We start from the raw sequence: 19,787 nt of genomic DNA, 5'->3' as shown, positions 1-19,787 counted from the left end.
AAGCCTGCAGTAGAGCCAACTCGGTGTTGCGGTGGTTAAGCACCGTTCATGGAAGGCTGGATCCCATGTGACTTAGTGATTCGATTCCCACCCCCAGCTGCTTGAAAAGCACATTAGTGCAAGAGTGTGTATGCCCCAAATACTGAAAAAATGGAGAAGGGATTGCAGTGTGCCCATGCTCCATTGGGAGGTGCTGTCTCTCTCTCTGGCAAGCACATGTGCCATCTTAAAAATAAAAAAGTTAGAAAGTATTTTTTTTTTTTTTGAGAGGTTTTTGCTATAGAGCACGTGCGCTCGCCAGACAGAGAGAGACAAAGAGACAGAAAGTGAGAAATCCCCCGCCGGGGGCGATGGCCACGCCACAATCCCTTCTCCTCCATTCTCCTCTCGGGATCTTGGGCACACACGCACATGTGCCTGGCATGAGTTTAAGCCACTGGGTCCGGGACTCGAACTGCGGTTGACTACATGGGAGTCCAGCGACATAGCCATTACGCTAACTGCTGGACCTGAAAGTTTTTTAAAAAGTGTTAGAAAGTTTTAGTTGGCTCTTCTACTCTCCCAACAAATCATTTCTGGTTTATGATCAAGTTTGAAATTTTAGAGAAACTCATAGTCCTACTCTCAATAGAAATGGAATGAAAGAAATGCCTGAAGTTTCTTTTTCTGAGTGTGAAGCTGGGGAAAGGATCCCATTGTAATGAATAGCACTTGTTTCTGGATGCACACGTGTCTGTCGTTGATTTGCTGATTCCGAGGATTCTGTATGTGTATGGAGAGACATCTGATACTTAAAGTAGCAAACCAAAAAATGTTAAAAATATATTTCCTGGGAACCAGCAGTTAGCGTAATGGCTATGTCACTGGATTCTGACGTAGTCGACCGCAGTTCGCGCCCCGGACCCGGTGGCTTAAAACCCACGCCGGGCGTATATATATATATATATTTCCTATAAGGCCGAGTTGATTGGGAGACAAGAGAAGGTCAGGAAGGATGTAAATGTGTCTCAGATGAGAAAACATTTTGGAAGATATTCATACACTGTAAAATGGCATGCATTTAAAGCCAAACATAGATATTCTAGTTTTTCATGAGCATTACAAATGGAAATCAAAGTTTTTTTTCTTTCTTTTTCTCAAATAAGAGAGAGTTAGAGAGTGACAGAGACAGCCCTCCCCAACCGCAATGACCCATCCTCAGCCTCAGCTAGCCCCAGATCATGGGCACTTGTGTTCCTGGTGTACACAGGGAGTTCTCTGGATTTGAACCGGAAACCTTCTCATGTGAGAATGTCTTGCAGAGTGTTGAGTTCTACCTTTGTGCCGCTGTTCAATCTCAGGCTTTTGATTTTGATTGGTTGAAATTGATGTCTGTGTCGGATAACAGACTGAGTACATTTATATGCCTGCCTTATGGATGAGACGGTGACATCATAATATTACCTCTGTAGCCACGGCTTTCCTTCTTCCACTTTTGGTTTAAACCACAGCTTCTCGCTCCGAGTCCTAGGCTAGTAGGTCCTGGGGACTGGGTCCTGACTTTGCAGGAGTTATTTAAAATTGATACAGCGAGGACGCAGTTCATTGTGTTTCTGTATTTTACCTAAGTATCACCTTCTATGGTCCAGGCTCTTTGTCACGTGCTTCATCTCTTGTGGCCGGATTCTTTACCCTGCAAATATTCCTGACCTGCCCATGGTACATTGTTTTAGACTTTCTTGTCCTTGATCTTTATCTTGCACCATACTCCTGACCCATGTGAACTAAACCTGTGTTCAATTATCTGTCTGTCAAGCTCTTACTGACCTCCTACCTAACTGTCCTTATAATTGTGTGCATTTGATCACAATGACCTGTGGCTGGCCTCCCTGCCAGGCGGTGGTTCTTCGTATCTACCTGTTTTTCCAGGCACAGTCATTCCCTTTGGAAAGGGAGAACCCGGGCTCTGCGAGACCCAGATAACCATTTACATTATTTTCTCTCTCGTCAACTCATGTCAGGGACACACTGAGTCAATTTTGTATGTGTCTGTTAGTTGAAAAATACAGGCTTAGTCATTTAGCAAAGTAATTATTACTGATGTGTATGATATTTAGTGAGGTTTGTCACACACGACTTATCACGTGTGCAAGGTATATGTCTCCTTTTGCAGTTAACAGGTGCCAAATGTTTTTTACATAAAGGTGTCTGATGTTAAACTACATTTAGGAATTTCTTGTGGATCGATGATACTCCCCAGGAGTTAGTATTTGAATCAACTAGTTCAAGAAAAATCCCAATGCATACTCCAGTTTTAAGACTTTAAAAAATATGGTATGGGGACCAGTGGGTGGTGTAATGGTTAAATCACTGGACCCCCAAATAGTCAACTAAAATTCAAGTTCTGGGTGCTTAAACTCACGTCAGGCACTTGTGCGTGTGTGCCCAAAGAGGAGAATGGAAGAGAAGGGATTGTGATGTGGCCATCCTTCCTGGGATGTGATTTCTTGCTTTCTATTGCTCTGTCTTGCTGGTGAGCACATGCATCCTATAGCAAAAATCTCTCTCTTAAAAAAAAGTTACATACATATGCACACACACACACATATATATACACACAAATATATGTTTTATATGTTTATATTTATGAGGAGTCTTCAAAGAGATCACAGAAAATGCATATTATAAAAAAACTATGCATGAATGTCAAATTTTTTGCTTCAAAATAAACTTGTATTGATACTAATTATATTTTCCATGAGCTTCATGAAGTCTCCTCATATATATGTGTGTTGTGTATACACATATTCTTAAGTATTTATAGAGCATAATTTGCAATAAAATGGCATCATGAGAATTTCTCTTATTGTACTTGAATAATGAATTGCCACATGATAGCTTGATCTATACAACATTGGCAGTTGTATACACTGAGGAAAATTGGGATTTGCTGTGAGCTGACTCGAAAATCATGGTATAATTTGTATCCACAAGCTAATCTTAGGGAGCTGGTTTACTTACATGGAAGCAGCATCTGTGTCTACCTGCCATTTTTACATTCGTTATTATTTTAATCTTACCAAAGTTATACAGGTCTTCCAGGAAGCTACATGTGTATCTATACTGTGCATTCCTTTACTTTCTTTTTTCTTTTGCTGTGGGAGATGGCTCAAATGTGTGCATGAATACACAGATATATTGGATTTTGTACCACAAGAATATTTTTGTATATATATATATATATATATATATATATATATAGTACATATTACCTAGTCAAAGACATTACCATATACATTATCATCAACAGAACTTCACTTTTGTGTCTATTAAATATTTTGTTTGAACATTATTGACACTATAATTTGAGGCAGAAATTATTTCCTTTTCTCTCAGTGACAATAGTACTTATATTTGTGGCTAGATTATAGTTACAAATTGGAGAGTTCTTCGTAGCTTAGATAACCAAAACAAGAAACAAATCTTCAGAAAAAAAGGCAAGTTGAAATTTAAATTCTAAATGGAAGAGTCCATCGGCTTAGATTATCCTACAGCAAAATAATGGAAAATTTTAAATCTAAAGCTATCTAGTTCTGTTTAAACCTTCTTATGTCTTAGCTTCATTCTGTCAGAGAACATTCACAGACTTATGCTTTTCTAGAGAAATACCAGTTAGCTTTGGAATCAAGATGTAATACTTTCCTGGGCTTGTGAGAATAAAGAAGTTTAACTGGTAAATAATTTAAAATATAACTAATCTTGTGTTTTTCAATATTTAGGAACTGTACAGTCTCCAAAATAATATTTTAGAAGTTTTTACTTGATACCACTAAGCCAAAAATTTAAACAAAATGCTAAGCTATAACATATGTGCTATATCTTTGTAGTTAAAAGGTACAAAGTATAGGTTTCCTTATGCAATTAAGAGGTGACAAAGAATCTTTAGATAATCAGTTTATATTTTATTGAAATAGTTACAAACCTGATTATTTAAATGGTTACATAATCTACTGGATTTAATTGTACAAAGGATATTCAAAAAGCTCATGGAAAATGTATGTTATGAAAAATCTGTGTATGGATGTCAGTATGGTTTTGCAGCAAAATAAACTTATACTTTAATTTTATTTTTCCACATACTTTTTAAAGTCCCATCATAATTTCAACTAAATCTTCAATGTGTCTGTAGCAGTAGTGCTTATCACTATTCTGATATTGACTTGGTGGGGAGAGGGGAACTTTTTTTTTTAAAGGATTGTTTAATTTATTTTTTAAAATAATTTTTTAAAATTTAAGTTTGTTTTAATTTGACCAGAGAGGGACAGAGCAAGAGAGAGAGAGAGGAAGTGAGAAAGCAATCTGCCAGGTCCAGGAACTGTGGTCACCCATGTGGGAATCCAGTGCCCTTAACCACCATGCCACCTGCCAGCTCCTAAGAGAGGGTAACATTTTTCAGGCAGTGTACAAACCTTTTAAAAATTTATTTATGCATTTATTTTATGAGAGAAAGAGATGCTATAGCAGTGACCATGTTGCGATCCTCTGCCCAGCCTCCCAGTTAGCCAGTGTACTGGGTAGGTGCATCTTGTTGCCAGATTGGGTTTAGTTCCTACTTACTACTTGTGGGGAGAATCTGATGCCAAGGGGACTTCAGGCTCTGACATGAGATATGTAAAAACTATTTGAGCAAAAAGGTTCGCATTATGGGCCAATTTTATTATCAATGAACTCCACCACCTGGCTCATGAACTAGACGGAATCTAATGAGGACCTAGCTCATTATTTAATATTTACTTCAAAACGAGCAACATCTCTATGCTTTCTCTTCTAGAATTTCATCCTCGTGATCTAATAGAGATTCTTTGTCCTGAAAACAAAAACAGAACCTCATTAAATTCTAGGGCATGTGTTAGTCAATAAAACTATAGTCAAGTGTTAGAAAATATGACAGTAATTTCTCTGTAGCCTCTATTGTTTAGTGGAAAATTTTAGAAGGGTGATTTTCTTCTTATTCTGGGTTGTTAAAAAAAAAGGAAGCCTACAAAAAAACTAAATTTATTTTTTCTTTCCATGTTATATCTATAGTTAGTTAATAAAGTACTTTGGGTGGTAATGGGGGGGTATTTGGAATTTGTCTGTTTTTCCTCTATAGTTATTGTGGGGCTTTCAAAACCTCTCCTTTGTCTTTAATGACTTGAAATCTTTACTGTAGCTTCACTATACAAAGGTAGTTGTTCTTTTGACTCAAATGATAGGGTCTCATTGTTTCTGTGGCTGAATAGTAGAGAAGGCGATGTTAGGCAAAGTCAGCCAGACTTTGAAAGATACACACTGTATATCACCACTCAATATATACCAGATGTCTGCAGAAATGGAAAGACTTGGAAATATGATAGTAGAGAGGATAAGTATAGATACCAGAGATTGTAAAGGAGGGGAGTGTATGGTAGAGAGTGGTTGGAAAAGGGAGCTAGGAGCAGAAAAGGGAAGAAATATTTAATAGACAAAAGAATGTCAAGTTCTCTGTTGAGAAAAATAAAGTTCTGTAAGTTTTGCTTTCTAAAAGTTAAAAATTAAAAGATAGTTGCTCCTGCTTAATTGCTTAACCTCTGTTTTTTTGCTTGTTTTTATTTTGTAAAGTGAGAATGATTCTTACTTTAGACAATTATTGTCATAATTAAAGGATAGCTGTGGTAAGGGCCTTACTAGAAGAAAGGGAAGGCAATATGACATCAGTGTTTCTGTACATATTCGTAGTTTTATAGCCACTCTGTAACTCCATGTACACATACGTGACCCTATAACATAGGCTACCCAATAAAAATGCATGTTGGCATTTAAGAGAGACAAAGAGACTAAAATATAAAAATTTTTAAAAATTAACAAAAAATATATAAGACAATGTCCCACTGTGATCAGGGCTCATCCTTTAGATGCAAATTCGCTAAGCCCATGCAGACATGAATGCTGCTTCTTGCTAAAAGCCTTAGTGTTTTGTCTTGTTGGCTAAAATCCTGCTACATAACAACCAAAGCACCATGTTTACCAAGGTCACAAATAATACTCATTCTTTTCTTTCACTCACCCTAGATTCACCTACCAAAGTGTATTTCTATTTTGGTCCAAATCTCCTTTTATTGTGGATGCATTTTTTTTTATTCATTTACTCTAATTTTGGTGTGTTTACATGCATTTACTCCCTTTTTCCAGATCCAGATTTGTTAAGCTATTTAAAAATGCTTTCCTCCTTTCTTTTTATCTCTATTTTCTGATCTTTATATCTACCCACTACTTTATCTTAGTTTTATTTTCTTCCATTTTGAGAGCGAACATTAAATAGAAAATATTAGTATGGGCTGTTTGTGGGAGAGCTTTACTGTGCAGTAGAAAAGACATTTTGTTTTTTTATATATTGTAGAACATTGCATTTAGAGTCTGAAATTCTTATATCTTTAGTCAACTTCTAGGTCTTTGGTCAATACATCTTATCAATATGAACTGAAAGTGCAGTCACACTTCTGCTTTTTGGTGGTCTTACAATAAATGAAAACTATTATGTTGTGGCTTTAATGTTACTGAAATAAAAACCCTTCAAACTCAAGACGTTTGGGTTAGAAACTACTATACTTGGGACCAGCAGATGGCATAATGGTTACATTGCTGGACTCCCATGTAGTCAACTGCGATTCAAGTCCCAGGCGCAGCCGCTTAAAACTCATGCTGGGTGGATGTACGTGCATGCCCAAGATCCCGAGAGGAGAAGGGATTGCGGCATGGCCATCCTGCCTGGGGGATGATTTCTCTCTTTCTGTCTATCTCTCTGGCGAGTACACCCACCCTACACCAAAAATATCTCTTAAAAAAAGGGGGTGGGGAACCAGCAGATGGCATAATGATTACATTGCTGGACTCCCATGTGGTCAACCATGATTTGAGTCCCAGACCCTGCAGCCTGTCTCTCTGGCAAGCATATGCGCCCTATAGTAAAAAAAAAAAATCTCTTAAAAAAAAAAAAAAAATGGTTACATTGCTGGACTCCCATGTAGTCAACTGCGATTCAAGTCCCAGGCGCAGCCGCTTAAAACTCATGCTGGGTGGATGTACGTGCATGCCCAAGATCCCGAGAGGAGAAGGGATTGCGGCATGGCCATCCTGCCTGGGGGATGATTTCTCTCTTTCTGTCTATCTCTCTGGCGAGTACACCCACCCTACACCAAAAATATCTCTTAAAAAAAGGGGGTGGGGAACCAGCAGATGGCATAATGATTACATTGCTGGACTCCCATGTGGTCAACCATGATTTGAGTCCCAGACCCTGCAGCCTGTCTCTCTGGCAAGCATATGCGCCCTATAGTAAAAAAAAAAAATCTCTTAAAAAAAAAAAAAAGAAACCATTCATATCTTTGTCATCACTCATCTGTAGCAATGCTGATGGGATCTGACCACTAGTCTAATAAAGAGGGCACTGTGTGTTTTTCTACTTGATAGGAAGTCCTTGTTTATTGCAAAATTAGCCTGGCATCTTGCTTTTACAAAACCCTTTGAATTATATATCTTTATGGGAGAAATATCATACATGGAACAACCTTTCCACTGAATTCTGTTTTTTTAAAGAATTATCTATTTTATTTAAATTTATTATTGTCACTATTTTTTAGCTTGCTATAGGGCACCTGCACTCACCATAGAGAGACAGAGAGAGAGGAAGGCAAGAAAGCAAGCTGCCAAGACCAAGACTCGAATCACAGTTGGCCATGTGAGAGCCTAGTGCCTCAAGCACCATGCCACCAGCTTGCTCCTCAAAGTTTTGATAAACCCATTTTCCAACGCCATTGCTTTAAACTTCGTTTTGCTTACTTACCTGTGTTTTTAAAAAATGTAGCATATGATAGAAAAGTAAGGTTTATGTCTCTTTTTAAATTCGCATTTGTTTTTGTTGATCTCTCTGGACTCTTAGTGACATTTTTCATAGCCTTAATAGAAGCTTCCCAAACAGTCTTTTATTGCACCAGGTATAAAGTAGATAACAAGATTGTATAATGCCAAAGGAACTTTTCATGAAGTAGTCCAGCCAGAGAAGAAAATGAGAATAATCAGTAAAGGCATAAAGAGAAAGCCATAAGGGCTAGTTGCATTATATTTACTCCAGGGTTCTTCATCCTGAACTCTCTTCCCTGCTCTCTCTAACCCACACTTATTTCGCACCAATACGTTATTGTCTTTTCTTGCTGTGTTTGATAGTAGTTACAGGTTCCTTTTGAAGGTCAGATTCAAACGATTGAATAGGTATAAACATACCTTGTTTTAGAAAGCCAAAATTAGAGACCCTTGTCAATCAGCATTCTTGAATTGTCTTTACTTAGAGGCACTGAATTAGGATTATGATGTCTAAACTATCTGAACGTGAATGTATCACGGAGTGTGGGATAGAATGTTTTTCAAGGTTTTTCATTGTCCTTTCCTGAAAGGATTTTTCCCCCAAATAGTTTGTACTTCATTGTGTACATTTTAATGTTTTTCTTTTTTATTCATGACAGTGTGTGTGTGTGTGTGTGTGTGTGTGAGAGAGAGAGAGAGAGAAAGAGAGAGAGAGAGAGAGAGAGAGAGAGAGAGAGAGAGAGAGAGACAAGTTCCAGACCTGGAGGCTTGAAAATGATGCTGGGTGCATGTGTGTGTGTCCCCAAAATCCCAAGAGAAGACTAGAGGAGGGAATGTGGTGTGATCATCCTTCCAGGGATTGATTTTTTACTTTCTTCCAGAAAGACAGAGAGAGATAGAGTGACAGAAAGCGAGAAATGAGCATCGTCCACAGGTCTGGTCATGCCACTCTCCCTTTCCTCCAATGCTCCAGCCCACTGGGCCTGGTACTCTCATGTGCTTGCTCAGTGTCTCTACAAACTGGTCTGGGAGTTCGAACTGCAGCCATAATGGTGAGATCTAGCTCTTCTTGAGTGATGCATTTCCATTGTGTCATGGAGCTAGCTCTATACGTCACAATTAAAAGTTCATAGTTAAATAGTATAACAATTGATTAGAATTTTTTAAAGTAAGTTTACCGAGATGTTTATGTTTTAAAATATACAAACAAATTCAAGCCATAACTCACAAAGAAATGACTAGTTTAAATGATGAATAACCAGCTCAGGACTACTAGTCTGGGGTATGTAGTCAGAATCATTGATTTATGTTATTTAGCTGGAAATGCTGTTAAGTATCCAGAGACATTACCTTAAATGGGTAAAGGCCAGATGCCCAGGGTCATTGCTGGTGTGAGAGGACAATTGTTTTTGTTACTCCTCTGAAGGCTGGCATACCTTGAACATAGTACATGGTGGTAGTTAATGTCAACATTTATGAAGGTGGGCCAGCAGGGTGGTGTGTGGTTAAGGCGGCTAGATCCCACATGGCTATCCAACATTCTAGTCCCAGACCTGGCTGCTTGAAAAACACACTGCACATGTGTGTGTGTGCCCAAAATCCTGAGAGGAGAATGGAGGAAATGGGATTGCAGTGTGGTCTTCCTATGGGCTGGGGGTGGGAAGTGTTTCTCTCTCTGTCTCTCTGCTTCTCCCTCCGGCAAGCACACGTACTCTATAGCAAATTAAAAAAAAATTATGAAGTCATACTAGGTGGCAGAAAATGCAGTAAGCCCTGTGTGCACATGAGTAAATATTGCTGAGTTGAGGGAGTAAGTGCATTACTGGTCAGTCTAGCTTCCAACAGGCAGAAAAGCTTCTGTTACTCAGCTAATTAAGTAGGCCTAGGTATTGAAGGGAATTTCATTATTTTTTTTTTTTTCGTGAGTACACTTTGACAATATTTTTGACATCTCTTGACATTAAATATTTAAATAGAATCAATAATGCTAAAAGTTCTGTTTTCTGACATATTTTATTTTTAAAGGTATTTTAACAACTTTACAACCCAAGCCCTCTTTGATGCCCTATCTGGACATAAAACATAATTTGTAACAACACTGTAAGGTAAATTTACTCAAGAACTATTTTAAAAATTGCCGTTCTACCTAATATCATGATCATCTGGGAAATAATCATTCATGATTTTCTGATGATTATTTAAAGTATTGGTGATCTCACATATTAGAGTGAATTTACCACTTATGAAATATTAATTATTCATAAGACCAACAGGTGTTTATTCATTTCATTATGAAAACTTTGCGGAATAAATAAACCTACTATAATTACTATATATAGTAACACAGCCACCTGATTAAACAAATAGCAAACTATTATGAATTTTATAGTGCATACATGATATAAGTTTTATAAATGTATCACATAATTATTCAAAACATAATACAGTAACTGTAATACCCTCACTTAAAACCTATGCTTCTGGCTATACATACTTAAACATACCGAGGAACATGCACAAGCATATGTCTGCTGCCTTTCTTGTTTTTTTTTTTTTTTTTTTTTTTTTGGTCCATGTTCTGTGTTGGTTTCTCTAGAACTCAGAATTCTTTTTTTTGAGAGGTTTTTTCCTATATGGCACGTGCTCACCAGGAAGACAGAGAGAGACAGAGAGACAGAAAGTGAGAAATCACCCCAGAGTGGAGAAATGACCACTCCACAATCCCTTCTCCTCCATTTTCCTCTTGGGATCTTGGGCATGCATACACACATGCCCGGCATGAGTTTAAGCCACCAGGTCCGGGACTTGAACCATGGTTAACTACATGGGAGTCCAGCGATGTAGTTCCCCCCCCCCTTTTTTTTTTTTTCATGGGAGTTCAAGGATTTAGGTCCCCCCCCCCTTTTTTTTTTTTTGAGAACTCAGAGTTCTTTAAAACAGAAACCTTGTCTCTTAAATGCCATAGTGGTAAGGATATTTTGATAACTAGTTTTTTAAATATAAAAGATAATGTTTATAAATTATTATCTTTAAAAATTTGCCAGAGGTCATGTGTGCTCGCTGGAGAGAGAGAGAAAGAGAGAGGGAGTGAGAAACCACCCTGCCGTGGACAATGGCCACACCATAATCCCTTCTCCATTTCTCTTTTTCAGGATTTTGGGCATACATGCACACCTGGTTGGTGTGTTTTCTAGACGTGGGTCCACGACTCAAACTACGCACTTGACCATGTGGGACCCAGCTGCCTAAACCACTGTGCTAGTAGTTGGCCCCGTTTATGAAGTTCTTTAAATGGTTTGGTTTCTTACCTTTTTGTAAAATATTCAGCTAAATAAGTGAGTCATTAAAATGGAGAATTCACATATTCTAAAAAAAGGTTTCTTTAAAGGGAAGAGACATGTTATGCTTATTATCTTTATAAAGGTAATATTCACCCCTATGTCTTAAAATATTGAGAATATCCTTTATGTGAGAAGTACTCTGTGAAAACATTTATACTCTGTCTTTGGTTTGGCCCGCCAGTCAAATTCTCTTAAAATACTTATTTTTATTTTGGAAAATACCTTAAAAAATTACATGGCCCAATGAAAATATTATTTTGCTAAGGGAATTTGTTTGTTTTATATTAATGTTGTTTTAACATTGCATCTACAGTCCAATAATAAAAAAATATTTAAGATATATTTTACTGCATGTTAAACTGATGTTTTGTTTATGTCCTTAACTGAGACTTCTACTAATCTAGAGATTGCTTATAACACTGCCACCCACATTTCACAAGTAGCTGAACATGGCATTTTGTTTCAGAAGTTTCTAGCAGAGCATGAAGTCACTTGGAGGTTCAGAAGGAGTATTTTGAGGCTAACTTTAAGGACTCTGTGTGTGTCTTTAACATGCAGCCCCTGTTCTTCCTGGAGCCTACCAGCAAGGCCACTCCCAAGGCTATGGGTACATGCACCAGACCAGTGCTTCGTCCATGAGGTCAATGCAGCACTCACCAAACCTAGTAAGTGTCGACTGGAAGTGTTCTTTCCTGTCTGTTCTTTCCATTTCACCTGAGAATGGGCCAGCCTGTCGGTAGCACAGTACTTAAGCTCTGTGCATTGAGAGCCAGATTCCCACCTGGCCAACCGTAGTTTGAATCCTGGCTGTGGCAGGGCCCTGACCCTGAGCACATGTCTGTGGGCCTGCCCAAAATCTTTATGGGAAGAAGAAATGGAGGAGAAGGAGTTACAATGTGACCATATCCCATTGAGGGCTTCTCCGTGTGTGTGTCTGGTGAGCTCACACCCCCTCAAAGACACATGAAACAGAATTAAATCAAATATTGGGCTTGGTCATCTGAAGATAATCATGATGTGTTGTCATTTATACAATTCTTTGGAAGGAAGCAAGAAAACCTTGCAGAGGTAAACTGTTGAGAGATGAAGTTACTGGCAAGCATTGTATGAAGTAAAGCACACAAAGGATGTGGTAGAACAGCATCCTAATTGTTACTGCATGATCAGTAGTAGCTCAGTCAAGATCCTCATTCAGGCCTAGAAAAGCACGTTTGTTTAATGGCCGTATTAATGAGTTCATCTTGATGTTAATTAAAATGGCCATAAAGGCCAAAATATGTTTTCAAATCCCACTATTGGAAATCACAAAGTACTGACTTATCCTTTAAATGTGAAGTTGGGAAGCAAAGTTCAAGACCTTCTGGTCACACTGGGCATGTCCTACCGAAGTTGCTGCTCTAAGCCCTGGACTCAGCTCCTCGGTCTTTGCCTGAACACTTAGGCTACTCTTCTAAGCTGGAAGGCACTTTAATGGCTCTGATGCTCTTGTGTCCCATCCAGTTTCCACAGTCTATGAATGCACTTGATATTGAAATTGACTGATGCTAATACTAGCTGAACTCCTCGCCTTAAACAAAAGTAAATTTAGAACTCAATTTAAAATGTCCTCATTGTAACAAGGACTTGGCAATATGAACCTCAATATTCACAACACATATATGCTAAGTCTTCATCACTGTGATAAACCTATAGTGAGCATATTATATTTTTTTCCTTTTCTCTGTTGGACATTTAAAAAAATAATTAATTTAATTTGTTGTTATTATTTATTCCTTAGTTGTACCAGAAAGAGATAGAGAATGAAGAGAAAGTAAGAAAGCAAGCCACCAAGTTCAGGACTCGAACTATGGTCGGCCATGTGGGAGTCCAGCACCTTAACCACCACCTTAACCATCATTTTGTTGGCCCCTGTTTGACATATTTTTAAGGGGAAATGAAAATTCTTAGTACCTACTTTAGAAATAGAAAAGTTTATCACCTTTACTGGGGGCTAGAGAGCTATTGGGACTTGGAGCTGTCTCTCCCAACATAGGGTAGATTTTGATTTCTTGAAGAATGTGGAAATAAGAGACTCTTCATAATCTAAGATTTCTGAGATTATCTGAAGCAGAAGGGCATTAGCTTTACTGTTTTGAAGCCCATTTTTTTTTTGACTAGCAAACTATGTATTTAGTGATTTTCTCTATCCCCATCAGAGCTCCCCAAAATATCACACTTTTTGTTAGACTAGTAAACTTGAGATCTGAGATACACACAATTAGTTGGTAGGCTCTGGTTTCTAGATTTTTAGAAATAAATGTGCTGGGAAACACTCCTCTGAGCTACTTTATGTGTGGGCAGGTTTGTTTTAAATGGGATTTGTGGTTATGACTGTTCTGGTATTCATCCCATCAACCCTTCTGCCTTTCCCAGAGGACCTACCGGGCCATGTATGATTACAGTGCTCAGGATGAAGACGAGGTCTCCTTCAGAGATGGCGACTACATCGTCAACGTACAACCCATCGACGATGGCTGGATGTACGGCACGGTGCAGAGAACTGGGAGAACGGGCATGCTCCCAGCCAATTACATTGAGTTTGTTAATTAATTATTCCTCCTTGCCCTTTGAGCTTTATTCTAATGTACTCCAAACTTAATCTTTTTAAAAGATAGAGAAGATACTTTTAAGACAACTTGGCAGTTATTTTACAATAATGTATCCTTACTTTGACAGTTAGACACACAGGTACCAGGACAAAGGAATGACTTCTGGGCTGACCATGGCAGCATTTTCAGTATGCCTGTAAACAAAACCATCATGTCTGAGACCTGGTGCTGCTAATTGTGTCTGTGGTTTCCTTTGAGTGGCTGTTGAACCCTTCTGGGAAATGTATTTTTGTAGACTTTAATAGAGATGTTGATTGTCCCTTCAATGTAATGAGTAAATGAAACTTCTTAGCTGTCACTTTGGAATCACCAGAAGCCAATTCTGTAACTCAGTTATGCAGTCAATAATTTCAAAACTATTAGCTTTTGAGTCATTAGGCAAGTTCCAATTCGAGTGAAAATTGCCTAATATAATACATGTAAGCAGAAGCAGATCGACAGTCTGGTTGAAGTTATAGTGAGTGGTGGTCTTAGGGACTTAGAAACTTCTACCAAACAGAGAAATTTCCTTGCTTCCTAGGCCCACTGGGGTCTATTTATTTCTCATTTGTACCAAGGCATGTCCTACTCTCCACTTACATTCTCTGGACCCAAGTATCCACTTGGGTCCACAGAATGTCAGGACCAAATAATATCACAGCTACTCTGCAAAGGATGAATTTGAATGTCATCTATCTTATTTCCCTAGTAGCCTTTACCCTGTTGCATGTCACGTAGGTTCAAACTTCTGTAACATAGACAGCTGCTCTGCCCATTCCTCTTATTCAAGCAAAAAGTGTGGCTGATGCCTCAAAGCCCTTTCCTCTAGCCGCCAGCTCATCAGAAAAACATATTCTGAAAAGTTGCTTGAGATTTTCCTGCTGCATTGCACTCTAGTTTTGAAGGATTTATACCTTAGGAAATACATGTCTACTCTAGTAAATAAGTGTTTATTGAACAGCTTTCATTACCTTAATGCCACTGTTGATATAAAAGTGAAAAAAAGGTAACAGAAGCCAATGACAAAGTCAGTGGAAAAATGGAATTTGGAGTGTGCTGGGGGGTGGGATGGAGGGGAAGTCAGAAAAGAAAAAGTTACCAACTCCCCATTGAGATGGCCTGATTTCATAGAGATGAAAATGATGCTCAGATTCTGGAATGGAACTCTAGCCACTAAAACTGGTTCATCAAAAGACTTCCTTTCCACTTTCTGGTTTTATTTTCTGAATCATCTTCATGGGCTGAGATAAGAGAGTTATCAGGGATTTTTCAGTGCAGGACCAGCAAGCTGTTCACTAAGAAAGAAATCATCATGTTTTGATTTTCAAATGAATGACTTTGCAGGATTCCCAGCCATGAGTTGTAGCCTTTGCTAGCGGGTTCTGACTTTTCAAGGTCACCTAGAGGTTCAGGTCCATGAGCAGCTGTGCTTTTCTGAGTGTGTCCTTTCTTGTGACCTGCAACAGGGTAGCATGCATGTCAAGTCTAATGCTGTAATTGTGATGACATTGAAACAAAGTCACAAAAATGTGATAAACTGTATGGATCTTGGGGATATCTCCCATATATAACATGTTCAAGGGAATTAACAACACATCCCCAAAACATCTTTTATTGAAATAATTACAGTCCAAAGACCAAAGCTGCTTCTATACCTTTAAAAAATAAGCACATTCTTTTGAAAATCTCGTCTTATTTTATTAGGTGAAAAGAACTTTATTATACTAAAACTGCATCTATATGGCACTGACTTAAAATCAAAAAGAGAAACAGATAACTAGAGATTTTTGGGAAGAGGTTTTACAAATGAACAAATGCCCAGCTTGATTGATTTTTTTTTTCTCATAGAAATGACCAGTCATGATTCAATTGACTAAACCCCATATCTGTTTTGATGTCTTGTGCACAATCCTACAATAACTGAACTTGGAATATTTTTGCAAAAATATCTGTGCATTACAGCTATTTAAGCCTGCTTGATTTCATGTATTTATGTTTTTCCCAGCCAGACCATGGTTTTGTGATTATAAAAAAGAGTAGTTGTTGATTAAATTTTCAGACGAAATGTAGGACAGGTACAATGTTTTTTATAAAGAGCACATTCTTAAGTAGCTCAAAGGACACGGATTGTGATCTGGAAAAGTTATCAGAAAGTGGCAGCTTGATATTTCATGTTTTCTCATCTACTGATTTCAAAATCAGATTCACTGAATGTACAAGTCAGTACATTTTTGGGTAATCAGTCTTCTAAAATTTTCATCTTCACATAGTGTTTGCATAGCGAGATGTTTCTGCTTTGAGTCTCTAGGAGTTAAGATCTGATCAGAATTGAGTCAGAGGGCACTTATTGTACAATAAATTTGAGGCAGAAGACATTGCATGCTCTCAAAGTTATAATTCGATAGTGTTTGCGTTGTCACTAAAGCTTGTCAGGAGAGTTATCATCTCAGCAGAAATATAGGAATCTTGTATGTAAAATACCAAAGTGCTATTTTTACAGCATCATTTTAAAAAACTACATTCTTGAACAACTTTTCCACTTTCCCTTTGCGTCCTCCCCACCTTCAATCTGGTGTCAGGTATCTCAGACCTAGGTACCTCTGACAGCTAAAGAAACGTTAAAAATAAAGCCTTTAAAAATCAAGTTTGAGAGGACTGTTGTGAATGTCCAAGCACAGAGAGCATGCATGCACTTGCTTTCCTAAATCTGATGTATTCTCAAGCCCAACCAAAGCACAAGGAGCAGTTTGATACACTTTTAAATGGTTCTGAAAACAAAACTATAAGTGGATCAGATCTCTCTTGAGTGAAGTATAGCAACAGAATATATTACTTTTGTTGTAAGTTTTTGTAGTAAATGTTTTAACCAATCCTTGTTCTCTCGAAAGCTTTCTCTTTCTAACCCATGGCAAAATGAATTCTTCATGTCTTCTTGTTATTGTGTACACCACCACAGTATAGCCCAGTTTGAAATATTTATCTGGTTGTTTGATCCTCAGGGAGGCCTTGCATCTTAGCAGGCCTTCCTGACCTCCAGACCACACAGGGATTTGCAAGCACAATTTTCCAGAGCACTGTGTATGACCATGGATGAGGTTAGGGCCAGCTCCTCTCTTGCCACGAGGTACTAGCTTGAGGACGATGAAGATGAGGTTGTGTCTTTTTTTTTTTTTCATCTTTTTTTCCTAATCCTCTCTGTGTTGAGCTTTGCAACATTAGAAATTAGGAAGAAGAATTTTCTTAAAAAGGTAATAGAAGTTCAAGAGATGCACCTCATTTTCAGGTTATCCATCTCTACTGGAATGTTTCTAAGGAAAATAAAATGTGTGTAATCTTCAAAAACACATCCCTACAGAATGTGGATACAGTTTATACCCAGATGATAATACAGATACATACAAGATAGGTGCCTTTTGATTATCCTTGTTTATCTATTATGGTCTTGGGAAAAAAACCAAGCTAGCAAGCTTCTGCCTATTCTATAGTAATATTTTATTATACATGATTGCTATTTTTGTGGTGGGAAAGCCCATTCCTGACAGATATTAGTGGTAGTAGTTGATTTTATTTTACCTTTAAAGAATTAGAATTGGAGAAAATGTTGACTTCTATCAATTTCCGAAAGGTTTTTTGTGGATTTATATAGAGCTGAGTTGTATAAACATTAACTTTAGGTTTGGGATTTAAAATACTTATTGTAAGATAGAATACTTATTAGCCCAAATTCACTACACAAATTGAACTTTACTTCATAAATTAATTATACCTTTGCTAATTGCTTTTGATCATCTAAAAGTGGCTAGACTGTGGTGGTTTTGCATAATGTGACATGGAGGTGAGAAAGCTTTAGTGAAGTAAGAAGCTATCTAAACTGATTCAAGGATGCTGAAATGAAAGTCTCTTTCTGAAGTATCCCATGCCCTTTACGTTCTTTTCTAAGAAATTAACTGTCAACTCTTGATGGAAAAAGTCAAGACATGGAATGACGCTGCTTTGGCCCTCATTCCATGATGCTTTTAGACTGCGGGAATCCACAGGCTGGAGGGATCTGTGGCCAATTTCCTTCCCCATTGTGCATATCACTTCAGTATATTCATGGCAATCCCGTGTGCTTTTTGTGTTTGATGTATGGTATTCAGTTTGCATAGTTATTTCTTTGTAATCAAGTTGCTGTTAAGAGTGACTTTCTTAAAAGGAAAGGAAAAACTGCACCACAGTCCCATTCTTCAGGGTGTACACTGAACTGCTGAGCATGGAGGAAGCAGCACCAAGTGTGTTACTTGCATGATGTGGACTGTCGGTCACTTGACCTGGGATAAAGTGAGGAAAGGAACCATGGTGCAGTTTGGCTTTCTTTGCTTTGAAAGATGTAGAATTGTTGATTAATTTGCAAGACTACTAACTTTGAGAGCGTAATAGTTTTTGAAGGACACATTTAATGGTTTTTTTTTTTTTCAAATGAAGGGGCTTACAAAATGACACAATGTTATTAATATAATTTGGCTTTTGTTATGCAAATTGTTAACACCAGCTATTAAAATATATTTTAGTAGAAATGCTTTAATTCATGTTTTTTTCCTCTACACTGTGAATCTTTAAGCCTTGGTGGACTAGAGCAACATCATGCTGTCCAAAGGACTAACCTATGCAAACTAGTTCACATTTTAGTGGATGTCACAGTAAATGTGTAATAAGACCTTATTTCCCCCTACATAATGTACTGCGGCCCTGAAATAACACATTAAGCCTAGCATCACATGCATACAGTATGGTCACTCAAACCCTTCAAGGCTACCATAATCATTAGCATTATACTCGTGTAAAAGCAAATCACTGATTTCTCTATTGAAATTACTTGAACGATGTCAGAACAAGAGTGACAGATGGGCACGTTGGCCATGGCTTTAATGTGGTCCCTAGAAATGGTCTCCTATGATGGAACTGTGTTCTCAGATGCACTCTCTTCAGGGTCTTAAGATTCTGTGTCTTCTTTCTGTATTTGTAAAACATTATAACGCAGTAATTTCCTATCTCTACACACTTGGTTTGCTTAAATAAATGCAGGATATAAAAAAATGGTTCGATTTCTTGGCTCTCACCGTGGTTTTTTGGAGCGTGGATCATTAGACACAGGCCGTGCACTCTGAGAATACTCTGAGTAGTAAGTTCATCATGACAACTCACATCAGATCATGTCAAAGGTAGGTGTTGACCTCAGTGTGTTTACACGGGTGAATCATTCCAAATGTGTCTTCCTCCCCCAAATAAACTTAGTTTTAAGTGATAACAGTATTATACTTTTTCAAGCTCGTTTTCTTTCTGATTTTCTATCAAAGAAATGCAATAAAGCCTATTGTAGTTAACTCCTTTCAAGATTAAATTCCTCATATGTCCTCAATTGTATGATTCTAATTTTCTTGTATTCTTAAGATGAAAGAAACAGCTTAGAGCAAAGAATAGAAAATGCACAAATTGAATACATGAAATGGGAAGATATTCTGGTTTCTCAGCCAAGAATGGTTCGTTTATCATAGAACATAATTGCTTTTTTCCCCAATTTTTTCCATAATTGAAAAAGTGAGTTAGTCACTGTTTTTACCCTCCTATAAATCTATCAAGATTTGGATCTTAGCCTTATTGTATCATTTTGCGAATGTTCCTCTTTGGCACGCAATCCTTCCTAATTGTTAACTGATAAACTCTGTGGATGACATAGCCTCATAGAATAAGCACTAGCTCCACATCTTGAATTTTCTGTTTTGCATATTCCAAAAGTATGAAATGAAAATGTCTGAGATATTATTAATCAAACATACTCATGTTATTTGAAAATACAAAATAGCACAGTTACTTACTTGAAGAATATATTTTCTTTTTCTCTCTCCAAGATTTTTTTTTCATCCATGATTATAAATGTATTCTTTGGAACTCAGGAAATGAACAATTTAGGAAGATTGTTTTC

The 19,787-nt window shown here is 37.7% G+C and overlaps 1 protein-coding gene across 11 annotated transcripts in view; it reads left to right on the top strand.

Moving 5' to 3' along the window:
• Positions 1-19,109, top strand: part of NEBL (nebulette) — a 460,558-nt gene extending 441,449 nt beyond the window's left edge. For 7 of the 11 annotated variants that reach the window (XM_006141615.3, XM_027776722.1, XM_006141614.3 and 4 more), the window contains 2 exons: positions 11,757-11,863; positions 13,611-13,787. In XM_006141615.3, the coding sequence (XP_006141677.1) occupies positions 11,757-11,863; positions 13,611-13,787 (284 nt within the window). Of the gene's footprint in view, positions 1-11,756; positions 11,864-13,610 lie in introns of all 11 variants that reach the window. The other 4 variants (XM_027776732.1, XM_027776713.1, XM_006141613.3 and 1 more) reach the window with 1 other exon arrangement.
• The last annotated feature ends 678 nt before the right edge of the window (positions 19,110-19,787 follow it).

Source organism: Tupaia chinensis, unplaced genomic scaffold (genome assembly GCF_000334495.1).
Source record: "Tupaia chinensis unplaced genomic scaffold, TupChi_1.0 Scaffold000060_1, whole genome shotgun sequence".
Taxonomy (NCBI): Eukaryota; Metazoa; Chordata; class Mammalia; order Scandentia; family Tupaiidae; genus Tupaia; species Tupaia belangeri.
Note: the sequence above shows the minus strand (reverse complement) of the source record. Positions and strands in the feature narration are given on the sequence as shown.